The 14,986-nt window shown below is 33.8% G+C and overlaps 1 protein-coding gene across 1 annotated transcript; it reads left to right on the forward strand.

The window, feature by feature from the left end:
• The first annotated feature begins 328 nt into the window (after nucleotides 1-328).
• On the forward strand, nucleotides 329-14,680 carry LOC132314787 (protein trichome birefringence-like 9). Its single transcript, XM_059813607.1, has 5 exons — nucleotides 329-412; nucleotides 11,633-12,021; nucleotides 13,478-13,867; nucleotides 14,060-14,218; nucleotides 14,344-14,680. Exons 1-5 carry the CDS (start codon nucleotides 329-331, stop codon nucleotides 14,678-14,680), a joined length of 1,359 nt encoding a protein of 452 aa, XP_059669590.1.
• The last annotated feature ends 306 nt before the right edge of the window (nucleotides 14,681-14,986 follow it).

The raw sequence follows: 14,986 nt of genomic DNA on the forward strand, positions 1-14,986 counted from the left end.
TTGGAACCTAAGATTCATTCTCTACCAAATCGCCATCTCTCTTTATGGATCTTCACCGTTTGATTCTCTGCAAGCCACTCAACAATCACAAACCGAACCCTAAGTTTCATTCACAAACCCTAATTTTTGTTCTATAGCTCAAATTTCTTCGATTTAAGGCGAGAAAATGAAAGTGTTGTTGAACACTGGTTGTCCGAGGAAATTGGATTTCTGCAAATCGAGAAGCCGATAGGATTTCGACAGTTTGATGTGAGAGACGAAGCGATCTAATGGAAGCGTCAGCGTGGAAGTAGAGCGAGATGTTGAACAACGAATCGAATATAGTGCGATGAGGGATGGTGTTAATGAGGAGGTGGTCGTCGTCCTCATCGTCATTGATCCACTGTGGCCGTTATCGAAGGAATGCATTAAGGTACTAAGCTTCTTGGTCATCTCCTCCTCCTCCTATTGTGTATTTCTTCTCACACAAACATAATCACTGCTCACCGCCGTGTTTATTTGGCATCAATGGTGGAGTAATCGACAAACAAACCAATTAATGGCTTCACTCGCGCGGCACTACCGCACTGGTCGCGTTTGGTAATGAGATAAGGAGGTGTTGCGTGATAGAATTAGGTTTTGTTCTCTTTTTTTTTTTTTTCGGAAGGTGAGAAATTAGAATTAGGTTCAGGTAGTGATAAGGTGATGTGTTGTCCAATATATATCTTTATTGGCGTTTGAGCTTTTTTTTTTTTTTTACACCTCAGCATCAGAAGTTAATAAAGAATCCAAACAGGTCCTTCAACTAAAGGGTAAATTAGTAACTTTCTTTATTCGGTGCAGGAGACCCAACTGTTGTCCTTAAATGCGACTTTATCATAGTTTAGAAGGGCATTTGTTAATTCAAGGGAGTTTTGTGCAATTGGCTGAAAGCTTTGGGGAATTTTATGCACTTCACCTTTTTTTTTTTTTACGAACTGAGTGCAAAACGGCCTCGCACTAGGTTCTTTTAATTTATTTTCAGATTCGCACTCCTTTACGTGGCGCGTTGTCTGCCGGCAAATGACAACACGAGTACTGACGGCAAATGACAACACGAGTACTGACGTTCAAACTCATTTGTATCTACCCAATTAAAATATATATATATATATATATATATATATATTTTTTTTTTGTCTAATCCCCGGTGTGTCCAACTAAAAGGGGTTTTACCCGTTTGATGTTGTGGATAAATTCAAGGATGAGTCTTGGACTATTCCTTACATCAAAGAGATAAAAAAACATTCTTCAACTTCTGCTAAACAAGTAGGTATATATTGATATAGAAATCATTTTCCTTACCCCAAATATAGAGGAGTTGTCAGCTCGTTGCCTCTATATTCTATACATACATGAATCAAATTGAAAATAAAAAGGGGAACAAAATTGAGCCAGATCCAAAATAAATTGGGTCGGGTTCACTGTTACTCCTTTTTTTAGCAATGCTATCATGAGAGATCTCATGGTGAGCTTTCTTTTTCTAATCAATGAATTCAAAGATTGATTAAATAACTCATTTGACTTTTTACACATCTCAAAAGACTTTTAATTCAGTGATTCAATAAGAACTCATGCCTTTTATCATGAGAGGGCTCTCATGATAGCATCACTCTTTATTTTTGGTGAATAATCAAAATTACTTCGTACGAAATGAGTATGCGCATACTCTAAAGTTTCAATGGTTTTTGTAAGCATAATATAAACCAAATTTATACAAAGTGACTCTCTAACATGCACACAATTTATGCAAGGTAGTTCATGACATTCAGAAGCTAAATTTCAGTAGTAAACAAAAAGAAAATATTGATCCAAACTCCTCTTTCATTGTTTGCGGTGCAAATGAAGATAGGTATCTCTTAAATGTGTCAAACGGTATACATGCGAAGGGTTTGAAGGGAAGAGAGACCGTGAATTGTTATTCAATTCTAAAAATATTTGATAAGCAATCCCCCAAAGTCAAAATACTATAAATTATTTATAATATACTCCATCCATCTCAAATTAAAAGTCCACTTTGAAAAATGTGACTCAAAATGATATAATCAATCTTCTATGATCTCTATATTGTCTTATGTGTTGATTGTGGTTGATTGATCTCAACATCTTCACTTCTTATAGTTATATGGATAATGGTTAAACAATGGTACTTAATTGATATATTTGCATTTGATTTGATTATTCATGCTTACATTTGATGGGTTGTGCTAGAACATTAGAGTAGAAGTAGGTATGTAGACAATTCATGCTTAAATTTGATGAATTATGCTTGTTGATGTAATTTGCGTATTCTCTTGACCATGATTGTGTGCTTATAGCCACGATTCTTAATTGCAGAAGTATTTTTTTCCCAATTTGATTGTAATGGTATGATTACAAGGCTTAGAGGTGGATTCCATGACCTAAGTTTCTTTTTTCCCAATATGTTCATTCCATTATCCATTTATCATTTCTTTTATTTGCATTTGTTTAGTTTGTTTAGTTTACTTAGGATTATAAGCAAACATCTTTTCTATTGAATCATTTGTTCACTAATTGTAAATTGAATCAATGTTAGTTCCTGTGGACGATCCCTACTCACTATACTATATAGTAGTAGTGGTTTTATAAATGTAAAATTGACTTTCAAAACTGCATTCATATTCGTCTTTGATGAATACGTGTCAATTTTTGGTGTCGTTGCCAGGAACTACGATTTAATTGATTCAATTTAACATTAGTGATAATTTGATGGTTAGTTTAGGATTTTTATTTATCTTTTATTTCTTATTTATTTTTGTGCAATTCTAGGTACTTGATCGAGAAAGGAGCAAGCTTGGGATCATTGCTTTACTTAGGACCTTTGTGAGCCTATCTTGAAATCTTGAACTTATAATTGTGCACTTTCTAGTTTAGTTTTGTTTCTATTTTAGATGGTCCTTGTCGAGGCTATCATTGCTTTTTTTTTTTTTTTTTTCTTGTTCAAGTATCGGTTCTTGTCGTGGCCATTTAGTTTTCTATTTCATTATGTTTGATTTGAGGAGGACGGAATCATAATATGTGGAGAAATTGTTCTTATTGTTGTTGTGGTTGTTGTTACTTTGATGTGCTTTATTGTGGTGTATGCTTGGTTGAAGGTCAATCACTTTCTTATTCTAATGGTGGACAATAATAACATGCATCAACCACGTCATAAACAACATTCTTTCCCTAATCCTCCACTTTTTTAGATTTTGTAGGTTTTCATTGTCATCCTTTTTATTTTGTTGCTTTTTGTTATTTTTGTTTTCAGTTTCTTCTCTTCTCTTCTCTTCTCTTTTCTTTTCTTTTCTTTTTCCTTTTACATTTAGTTATGTTTTCATGCTTTCATTTTGGTTTATTTCTTTGAAAAAATTTCAAAAAGTTAATAAAAATAGTTTCTAGGTTGAGTTTGGCCTTCATTTCAGGATTTCATCATTTTCTAGCACAATGCGAAGGATCGCATTTCCCCTCGCGATCTATCACGGCTCAACAGTTAAATTTTTTTCAAAGGTTCAAAAATCCAAACCTCTGTGCGATCGTTCACATGCATTGTTCGCGTGTGTGTGATCGATCAGAGGTTGGCTCACCATCATTTTTAAGTGTAATTTCATTCTACTCACAAGAGGGCATTATAATTTTTTTTTTTTTTTTTTTTTTTTTTCAAACAACAAAGAGTATTTGCACCAAATTAAAAATAGAAGGTTGTTTTATAACTGCACAGTACCAATGGTGGCCAATTAACTGCACATTACCAATAGTGACTATTTATATCAAATACAATGAAGTGGAGGGCTCCACTTCCTTATTTGTCACATAATTGACCATAACAAATCGCGTACTTAGTGCATTTGCTATATTCAAGAAAAAATATCCTCACTGTAAATAATAATTTACTATGGGGCTTAATGGATTTCCTTTCCCTTTTTTTTTTTATAGATAGGAAAATCATAATTTTCTTGGAAAAAATTTTATTAGATACATCAAGAAATTTTATATTAAGTTCACCTAGGGTCCGTTTGGTTAGCTAGAAATTGATGATAGAAAGTAAAAGAAAGGAAAGTGAAGTGAAAGAAAAAAAAATTAGTTTTCTATTATGCATTTGGTTAGCAAGAATTTTTTTGAAGAAACTTGTGAGAAAATGTTGTTTAATTAGTTTGGATAGCAAGAAAATGAAAGAAAAATGATTTTATATGTCAAAATTACCCTTATGAATTTAATAGTAAAATAATAATAATATATACAATTAAATAATAATAATATTAGTAAAATAATATATAAAATTAAATTACCCTTATGAATTTAATAATAATAATAATAGTGATAAAATAATATATATAATTGGATTTATAAATAAATATATATGTCTAGATATGTATGTGTCTTTTTTTTTTTTTCTTTTTTTTTTTGGAAGTTTTCATTTTATATTAGGACTCTGCTATTAGATTAGTTTACTTTGTTTTGTAGGTGTAGCGAAGAATTTTAATTTCAAGAGCAAAAAAATTGTAATCAATTTAGGAGTATCAATTTGTGTAAGAAAACTTTCCTTTTGTGACTATTAAAAAACAAAAAGAAACATTTTACACAAGGGTATAAGAAAAAATTAATATATAATGATATAACTTTCACACGAAACTAAAATTTTCGCGTGTTTTATAGAGGAAACATTTTGAGGAAAATCAACCAATTGCGAGAATATTACTTTCCTGAAAATTTTCATTTTCATGCTAACCAAACGGCTAAAAATCTTTAAAAAATTTTGTTTCTTTTCCTTTCTCGCTAATTCACGCTAACCAAACTAACCCTAGAGTTTATCCATCGGAATATTATTGTCAAAATTGATTTTTATTTTATCTTAAATTATTGTTCCACTTGATTTATACACTAGAATTTTTAAAATAAAATTGAGCAACTAGAAATAAAGGAAATTAACAAACTATTATAATTTTTGTAATTCAGTGAAAGTTGATGAAATTAATCTTAGCTGCTGTTTGATAAAACTAAAAATTAAGCAATGAAAATTTTAGTACTGAATTTTAAGCGCTGGAATTTTAAAGTGCTGAATGTATTAATTTGAAAATCTAGCTGTTTAATTATGTTTTAATTTTAAACACGGAACCCATTAAGATTATTTGTTAAATACAAAAATTGAAGTCTGAAAATTATACAGATTACATTTTTGCCCTCAATATCTGGTACTCATAACAATTTTATATTTAGAATATAAAAATATTAATAAAATAATCACATTCAATAAATAAAATATATTAATTTAACAATGAATGTTAATGTTAAATCTAATCAATAAAAAATATCAATTCAAACAGAAATAATTAAAAATATTCAAAAAGTACTCATTAATATAATTATAAACGTGAGTGTCTCAGAACGGTTAAATTAAGCTAAACATATAAAATTTTAAACTCGAGAACTAAACAAATCATTTTTAAAGGTAAAGACAATAAACAAAATTTAAAATATATGGGCTATGGATTACATAATATTTAAGCAATCCATTGTGCTTTTAAAAGGTGTTAGAAAGATTAAAAATTGCATGTAGAAAAGAATTTTATTTTGAATGGGTAACAAAAAGGCTATACATGTGGTGTTTAAAAGATAGCACGTAGAATTATATATATAATATAATATATTATTTTAGGAATTTGTTTTCATTCTCATTAACATATAATTAAAAAGTAACAACCAAACAAATCTATATATATATATATATATATATATATATATATCAGACTTTTTCAAAAGTGATAACTTACCTATAATGCTCTGTTTTCATAAGCAGAAAGAAGCCTTAAAAAATTTATTTAAAGGTAGGGTAGCCATTTAAAAATATTTTAAAAATCTAATCACTTACTGTCTTATGCAATATGCAGCATTTTTGGACTTAAAATTTTGGTCTATTTTAAGTGGTATTTACCATTTTAAGCTGATACTAAAATTTTATCAAACAGACTTATTTTAAAATTATGAAATCAAACAGGACCTTAGTCTATATATATTTTATTGCAAAATAATATTAGGCAAAAGTGCAAAAAAAAAATACCCTGAAATTTCACCAAGTGAGCACAATACTCCCATGTGATTTAAAAGTGAGCAATCAGTCCTTATAGTTTCAAAAGTGAACAAATTGCCCCTTTACATTTCACCTCCGACTGCTTTCCGTCGAATGTCATTGTGCATTTACCAAACTATCCCCTATAATTAACTTTTTAAAAATATATATATATATATCAAAGAAAAAATATCTTATCTAAAATAAACTGATACATTATATGACTCTAAATTAACTAAATGTGTAACTTCTCATTTGAGCATCAATCTGTATGGATTTCGTGAACCCAGATGGTTCTTGTATATAGAGTCGTGGACCTTGTAATAATGTATATGCATGTATACATATTGTTGATGTGAAAATCCTGGCAACTCAGAACGACGATGTTTACCTGCAAAACAAAGGGATGTCACCTCGAATGGCACTGGTAGAGTGCCAGCCGAGGACCCTCCGACAATCAAGTTAGTGCTTGTAATCGTATCACCTAATAATTATGTAATTTCCGTTTAGGAGTTTTTTCCCGTACCTTCTTTAACGGCTTGGTGCCCTATTTATGGCTGTCGATTGGAATCAAATTTGTTCAGCCGATGTCGATGGTTGAGGTCTCCCTTATCATCCGTTTGTGCAAGATCAGAGGAGATCCGTTTGTTGCCAGATTTGTCGGGGATATGATTTATTCCTTTAACTTCCTCAAACTGTGCTAAGGTTATCCTTACCCTATTGAACCACGTCATCTTTCATTATCCTTGATAATAAAATATTATCATTCATATCCAATGGAAATATCATCGTTCGAAAGTTAAAGAAGTTTGGCGGCGGGTCAACACTTAGTTGTGTCTATCGTTAGGTCAAGGTAGGTTAGGCTTATTTTTCCTTATCAGTTGCACCCCATTCCCAAGCTTGTTTGTCTAGCTTTGGGAATGTGAAAATTTTATTTTATTTATTATTATTTTTTTTCGCCCTGGGCACTGTTCTCTTGGGAAGAGTGCCCGCGAGTACTGTTCACTTGAATAGTAGAATTTTTTTTTTTTTTTTTTTTTTTTTTTTTTTTTTTTTTTGCCTTGGGCAATGTTCCCTCGCGAATAATGCATGCGAGGTACTGGTCACTTAAACAGTAATTTTTTTTTTTTTTTTTGCCCTGTGCACTGTTCCTTTGGAAATAGTGCCTACGGGTACTGTTCACTTGAACAGTTTTTTTTTTTTTTTTTTTTTTTTTTTTTTTTTTTTTCTTGGCCCTGGGTAATATTCCCTTGCGTACTCTTCCCTTGGATAATGTTCCCTCAGGTAATCTTTCCTTGGGTACTATTCCCAATGGTGGAATTAATACAGATACCAAATTAAGGTTCTATTTTGGAAGGGCATGGATTCAACCCATGATCAATGACTCTTTGTGATGTAAAACTGGATTTTTCTTTTAAAAATCTAATACACTAGTTGTAAACTTTATGGGTTTCAGTCAGCCCATCCCTTTGGCAAGGGAATAAATTTTACAAGCTTCACTCAGCTCGTCACACCTTTAATAAGATAATTAAATTTTACGAGCTTCACTCAGCTCGTCCCTTTAGTAAGGGAAGTAGCTTTTACGAGCTTCACTCAACTCGTCCCTTTAGTAAGGGAGTTAGGTTTTACAAACTTCACTCAGCTCGTCCCTTTAGTAAGGGAATTAAGTTTTTTGTTAACTTTTGTAAAGCATTAATTACCACATAGGTATAACACGTGAGGGAGCTACCCTCCATTTAAAATAATAAATTACCGATCAATAAACATCGCCCCTTTAAAGATGAATTTCTCAGGAACTTGTGAGAAGGATCATTTTTTGACCTGACCTTTGTAGGTTAAGTCATGATCTCTGATGACCATACTTTTGTCAGTTAGGCCCTGGTCTTGTTCTCTTATGACTAGACTTAGGGTGACCAGGCACTGACCTTGGATGACCAAGCCTTTGTAGACTTTGGGCAATCAATTCTTAATCTTGGTTGACTAGGCCTTAGTTTCGGATAACCAAGCCTTGATTTATGATAACCAAGGGTTGTACCCTTATGATTTAACTTTTGGTGTTGGAACTATTTTCTCTTTCGAGAGTCGTATTTAGATCTGTTTGACTATTTATGTCTCGACCCTTTAATAAGGGAAGTAGTCGTTCTTACTCCTTTGGTAAGGGGTTTGTAATATGTTCAAGCTTCACTCAGCATACCCTATTGATAAGGGAAATAATAATTTCGAGCTTCACTCAACCCGCCCTTTTAATAAAGGGTTATTTTTTACGAGCTTCACCCGGCTCGCCCCTTTAAAAGGATGTTTTGCCCAAGCTTTATATGTTTGCCCTTTAATAAGGGAGTCAAAGTTTTTCACTTTCGTGGACTTATCCTTTATGCTTGCCTTGTTTTGTAGCTATGATGGTAGTGACCCGTCAAATTTGAAGTGCATGTGACTATGTTTGGTTCCTGGTAGAAAAGACCATCATTGGTGTTTGATGGTTAAAAACCTCATGGGACTACCATAGACACGGTGGACTCATTGATTGTAGAAACTTCACTGGACTTAGAGTCCTTCCCGGTGTGTAGAGACTTACCAGGTTATGGTTTCGGAGGATTGGTCATCGGTCTTGGACGACTAGTGCCCCCCGAGAAGTCGCTAAAGGAGAGAGACTAGGAACCCAACTAGCTCAATGTACCAAGGTTGGTACGTCAATCTTCTAAACCTTGTCATCATATGAAGATCGACGATTGATATCGTGTGATCCACTATTCTGCCCCCGATGGTGGGATCTTGGGTGATGACCTATTCTATAGACGTTTATACAGCAGACGGGGTATCTGGTGCTGCAACAATTTATAGTTGTCTAAAAATATTCGATTGTGTAAGAAATGATTACTGAAAATTAACCTGCAATGGATTATCAATCCAAAATTCTGCATAATCTGAAGTTGATAGGCAGTTCCTGCAAAGGAAGAGAGGTGACGACTGTCGTTTGGTAGGTGGAGGCTTGGTGTCTAGTGATTGGCTTGATGCCTGGTGGATGAGGGCGTGGTACCCAACGGCTGACAGATGATGGTCTGGTGGCCAGTACCTCGTTGGGTCCAATGATAGCCCTTAACTTAGGAACCTCCTTGGGAATACAGACCTCATTGACATGGGATCTTGAGGGACACTGGACCTCCTTGGACCTGAAGGCCTCGATACATTTTTGGGTGTAGAAGGCCACCTTGATTGCACGAACGGACGAAGTAATGAGATTCCGTTGTTAGAGACATCCTCAGTGGTGGAGGCTTTACTAGTAAGTAGAGACCCCCTTGTTGGTAGTGATCTTCTTAATGGGTAGAGACTTAGTCATTTATATAGGTGCAGAAAGACCAGGCCTTAGTCTTCAACGATCAGGCCTTGGTAGTTGGCTTCTACCAAATATGAGATAAAGTTTGGTCTTTAACGACAAAACCTCAGTAGTGAGAAGACCAAGCATTGCTAGATGGAAAACACCACATTGGACTGCCTGGGTCGACGTGCCAAATTTTGATTATTGTCATCGTACACTGGGTGGCATCACGCAACCATCGTTTTGCCCCTAATATGATGGACGGGTAATCATGATGTAAAGACCCGTCCTTATATAAGAACATGGAAACCCATTGTCAACTGATGACTTTGGGATGGTTTCCATGATCGGAAACTTTCGTCTTGCCGTCCGAGCCCAGTCGCATCAGGATTATTAGCAAAACAAAGGGACGTCACCTTGAACCTTCTTTAATAATTATGTAATTTCTGTTTAGGGGTTTTTTTCCGTACTTTCTTTAACGACTTGGTGCCCTATTTATGGCTGTCGATTGGAATCAAATTTGTTCAGCCGATGTCAATGGTTGAGGTCTCCCTTATCATCCGCTTGTGCGAGATCAGAGGAGATCCGTTTGTTGCCAGATTTATCGGGAATATGATTTACTCCTTTGACTTCCTCAAATTATGCCAAGGTTATCCTTACCCTGTTAAACCATGTCATCTTTCATTATCTTTGATAATGAAATATTATCATTCTTATCCAATGGAAATATCATCATTCGAAAGTCGAAGAAGTCTGGTAGCTAGTCAACACTTAGTTGCCTCTATCGTTAGGTTAAGGTAGGTTAGACTTATTTTTCCCTATCACATATAAACATAATAATATATATACTTGTAATAATGTATATGCATGTATGCATATAAACATAATATATATATATATATATATATATATATATATATATTATACATTTTATTTTCCTAGTTAGTACTCACACACCCATGCCTCCATGGAGGTTCGAACCCCCGACCTCCTTTTGAAAAGTAAGGCCCTGGTACCGTCGAACCACTTTCCAATTGGTATTATTATATTATATATCCAGATATATATATATATATATATATATATATATATATATATTTAAATGTTTAAATCAATTTATGTTGGAGTTCGTATGCGAATGGAACGGAAAGAGTATAATGGGAATAAATGAATGCAAAACAATTTTATAGAAAGAGAGGTATAATGGTCATATTAGAGGGTACTTTCGATATTAATAAGTAAAAATGCAAAGGAACAATTTACTTAGTTTTGAAACTACAGGGGACTAATTTGCTCACTACCAGGCTCCTACTTTTCAAAGAGAGGTCAGGGGTTTGAGTCTCAGTGGAGGCATGTGTGTGCGAGTACCAACTAAGAAAAAAAAAAAAAAAAAAATTGCTTAATTTTAAACTGAATGGGGTACTGTGCTCGCTTGGTGAAATTTAGGGGATTTTTTTTTTTTTTTTTTACTTTTGCCATAATATAATACGGAGTAACCAATTAGTAATATGAGAAAGATAAAAAGTTGGTCAATATAAAAATTAAAAAATTGTTCAGTAATATTTTTATTGAATACAATTGTAAGTCTTTGCATGACATGACAATTTCACCCAGAGAAGCCTCGTGAAAAAAAAAGAAGTTACATAATGTAAGTGCAAAAAGAAAAATTATAAGGAGGGAAAAAAATGTGAAAACTTTGAAAGGAAAAAAAATAATAATAAAATAAAAATAAAATAAAAAAATAAAAATAATAATTAGAGTCCAATTGAAAAAGGAAAATTAACTCTCTTTTTAAAGAAAATTAAAAGAATCTATAGGGTAAGAGGGAAGAGATACTCTTGAAGAGATAATTTTAAAAATTAAGAGGGACTATATATAGAATTTTTCTATATATATAGAAACCCAAAAAGAAAAAAAATTACCTTGTATATAAATGGTGGAGCCTGGTTGGGGCATGTAGCCTTAATTGACTCCGCCGTGTAAATATATTGGTTAAATGAATATATAATATATGTATCCATCACTAGTGTCAACAAAAGACTATATTTGGTAAGAAATATTAATGCCCCCAAAATCGCATTCTTGTAATTCATCAAACAGTTATTAGCATATATAAACGTCTCTCTGCGTGTGTGCGCGCGCGCTGGAATTAATAAAATCCAGAGAAGAACCCTTCAAACATATATAGATCCCCTGATCTCTTAATTCCTGTTTTCATGGATCTTCAACGTCAGTGTCATGGACATGGACAACCCTTAATACTGCAAAAGATACAACAGTGGCTGCTTGTCTGTTTTTCAAAATTCAGTTATACTAAGAGAGAAATAAGCTATGCATCTCTTCTTCTTATCACTACTACCCTCATCTTCTTTAAAACCATAATATCATCATCATTATTTCACCCACGCTCTCTCCAACCCTCCAATAACACCACCACCACTACTACTTCTTCTTCTTGTGATTATTCAAATGGTAGATGGGTTTGGGATGACACCTACCCGCTTCAATCCTACACCGAGGACTGCCCCTTTCTCGATCCCGGGTTTCGGTGCCATCGATGCGGCCGACAAGATTTTGATTATCGTAAATGGCGTTGGCAACCCAAGGACTGTGATCTTCCAAGGTACATATATATTTATGATCGTCATATATATATATATATATTCCCACTCTTTTAATTAATTTCAACGTTGTGCATTATTTACCTGCGTTGTTACTTTTCTTGCCGCTGCTGCTTGCACTTGTTCAATCTGTTCAATCATCATTTTCGTGATAAATTATTACCTATTACATTTATCATATGTATGTTTGTTAAAGGTCTGATCGAGAATTTTTGTACTGACTTTGACCATCTTCATGATATATGCCAAATCCTTTTCTATTTATCACCAATAATTAACCCGCTGTCACAACCTTTTTAAGTATGTTACATAGCGGGACAATGTGAAAGCAGTCGAATTTAAAATTGGTTACAAACAAATTGCCCAAAACACTTCTACTAATATATTAGTAATTATATAAATACAACGTCCATGGTGAATAATAAAATTTTAATTTTATATAAGTGTTTAGTTATACGGAATATTTTCTGTTTTGTTAGAAGAAACAAATAGTAGTACTAATTTAAAATACTTTAAATGAATGTAAGCCAAGAAATCTATACATTTTTAAATAAAAAATTAAAAAGCGATATTGTTTATATTCTCATTATACAAAGTACTTCATATTTTTAGACTACCCTATATTTGTTAGGCAAAAACAGGCAAAAACAAAAACAGACAACGATTAATGCGAAAGGGTGACAATACGGCAAGAATTTACTATCCTTCCTTAATGTTGAGGATTACGTACGTTTTGGTTCATTATTGTATATAATGAGTGTCATAGGTAATTATTTATTATTTAAGGAATGATAAGCCATTATAAATTTGCAAATTTTATTTGAAGATTTAACAAAATTCAAATTCATGAATTGAAGAAAAATTTGATCTCAAAGCCACAGTTAATGTGGGGAACAAGTTTCAAACATGAATCCAAAAAGTTTTGACAATCCAAAAGTTGACCAATTCTTGGCTCAAATTGGCAAAAATATTTATTTCCTTTGTTTGTGCGTACTTACCTTTAGTAGCTCCCATCATGTTACTAGTATTTAAAAAAAAAAAAAAAAAAAGGGGGGTGGTATATTACTTTTTTAACACCTTTTAAATCAGTCAATATTCTACTACATAAATTTCTTTTTGATTTTATAATCTTACTTACCTAACTTCTTTGATGGTGGTGACCTACACGATTTGGTAATTCAGGTATTAGAAGGGCAAAATTGGGCAAAATTAACTTTCAAAAATTCGAAAAATATTAAATACTTTAGGACAGTGAAAGCCATTGAATCATGAATTTCAACGCTGATAATCCTCGTGCCATATTCCCTAAAATTTAATACTTTCTCAATCCATTCATCCCTTTGTGAATATTTAAACCACAGACTTTCTCAATCCATCCATCCCTTTGCCTTTGGGATTGATTGTGAATATTTAAACCTAAGACGTACAATGAATTAATTGGGTTTTCCTAAACTGCAGATTGAATGCAAGTGAGTTCCTGGATAGAAGCCGTAATGGGCGGATAGTTTTTGCTGGTGACTCCATTGGAAGAAACCAATGGGAGTCCCTGCTATGCATGCTGGCACAAGGAGTTACCAACCGCTCAAATATAAATGAAGAAAATGGAAACCCCATAACTAAACACAGGGGCTATCTTTCATTTAAGTTCCATGAATACAACCTCACCGTCCAGTACTACAGGGTGCCCTTCCTCGTAACTGTCAGCCGCCCACCACAAAATGCATCCAACAAAGTCCGAAGCGCCATTAGGGTCGACAAGCTGCATTGGCACTCCATCAAGTGGGTAGGAGCAGATGTTCTTGTATTCAGTGCCGGACATTGGTGGAACCAAGATAAAACTCTCAAAATGTACCTACTACTAGATCTCAACTTCTTAATTACTAATTTACTACTCCCTCTCTCTCTCTGTATGTATCACTCTCACTCATTATATAATTATTACTACTATGTGTTGCTGCAAACACATCCATTTTGGTGCACAATACATGAATTATTATTAATGTACGTATTCCACTAATTTAATTTCTGCACTTTAATTAGGGGCTCATATTTCCAGGAAGGAGCAAGTGTGAACATGACAATGAATGTCATGGAAGCGTTTCAAAGGTCCTTGCAAACATGGAAGTCATGGGCAATCCATAATTTAGATCCTAAAAGGACTCACATCTTCTTCCGCAGCTATTCACCAGTGCATTTCAGGCAAGCAAACAACAAAGACACATCATCATCCACCATTTAGCTACCGATCACTGAAAGACCAATTAAGAATTCAATATATATATATATATATATATGCTAGCTGTAATGACTTGAAATTAATGCAGGAATGGGACATGGAATGAAGGGGGTCAATGTGACAGTTATACAACACCAGAAACAGACTACACAAAGCTCGAAGCTGAGCCACTAAATAATCTGTATATTTCTGATGTTATTAAACAGATGGAAAGTGCTAACAGAAAAGCATACTTCTTAAATATCACTTACCTGACGGAGTTGAGGAAAGATGGTCATCCTTCAAGCCATCGCGAGCCAGGCACTCCAGTCTCTGCTCCACAGGACTGCAGTCATTGGTGCCTACCCGGAGTACCAGATACATGGAATGAACTTCTCTATGCTCAGCTACTATCAAAAGGATTCAGAGAGCAAGGTCAAAATTAAAACACAACTTGTTTAGATTATGAGGGCGAGAAACTGATCCCGTGCCTCTACTCATATATATTAGCTCCTCAGTATTTTCATTGGGTTCATCTCAGTGGTTTATGGTTGCTTCCTGATCTTCTCAAGCGACCTCAAAGATATATAACTTTTCCAGTGGACAGGGTTGAGGTCGACTCAAGAATTTAAACGCCTTGGTACATATCTTCCAAATGCAAACAATATTGGTTGCATGCCCTACTATTGTAGTAACCTGCAAGACATACGTTTCGTATTGGGTTTTAGGTTACAATAAGCCAAGAGCCAAGA

Source organism: Cornus florida, unplaced genomic scaffold (genome assembly GCF_030987335.1).
Source record: "Cornus florida cultivar Cherokee Brave unplaced genomic scaffold, ASM3098733v1 CherokeeBrave_3.0.0_Hap2_Chr06, whole genome shotgun sequence".
NCBI lineage: Eukaryota > Viridiplantae > Streptophyta > Magnoliopsida > Cornales > Cornaceae > Cornus > Cornus florida.

Excerpts from the sequence above, each read along its gene's own strand:
- LOC132314787 (XM_059813607.1), top strand. The coding sequence starts at position 329 with ATGAGGGATGGTGTTAATGAGGAGGTGGTCGTCGTCCTCATCGTCATT. Across the intron at positions 413-11,632 it reads TATCGAAGGAATGCATTAAG|TGTCATGGACATGGACAACC; the intron begins GTACTAAGCTTC and ends CTTCAACGTCAG. Across the intron at positions 12,022-13,477 it reads AAGGACTGTGATCTTCCAAG|ATTGAATGCAAGTGAGTTCC; the intron begins GTACATATATAT and ends CCTAAACTGCAG.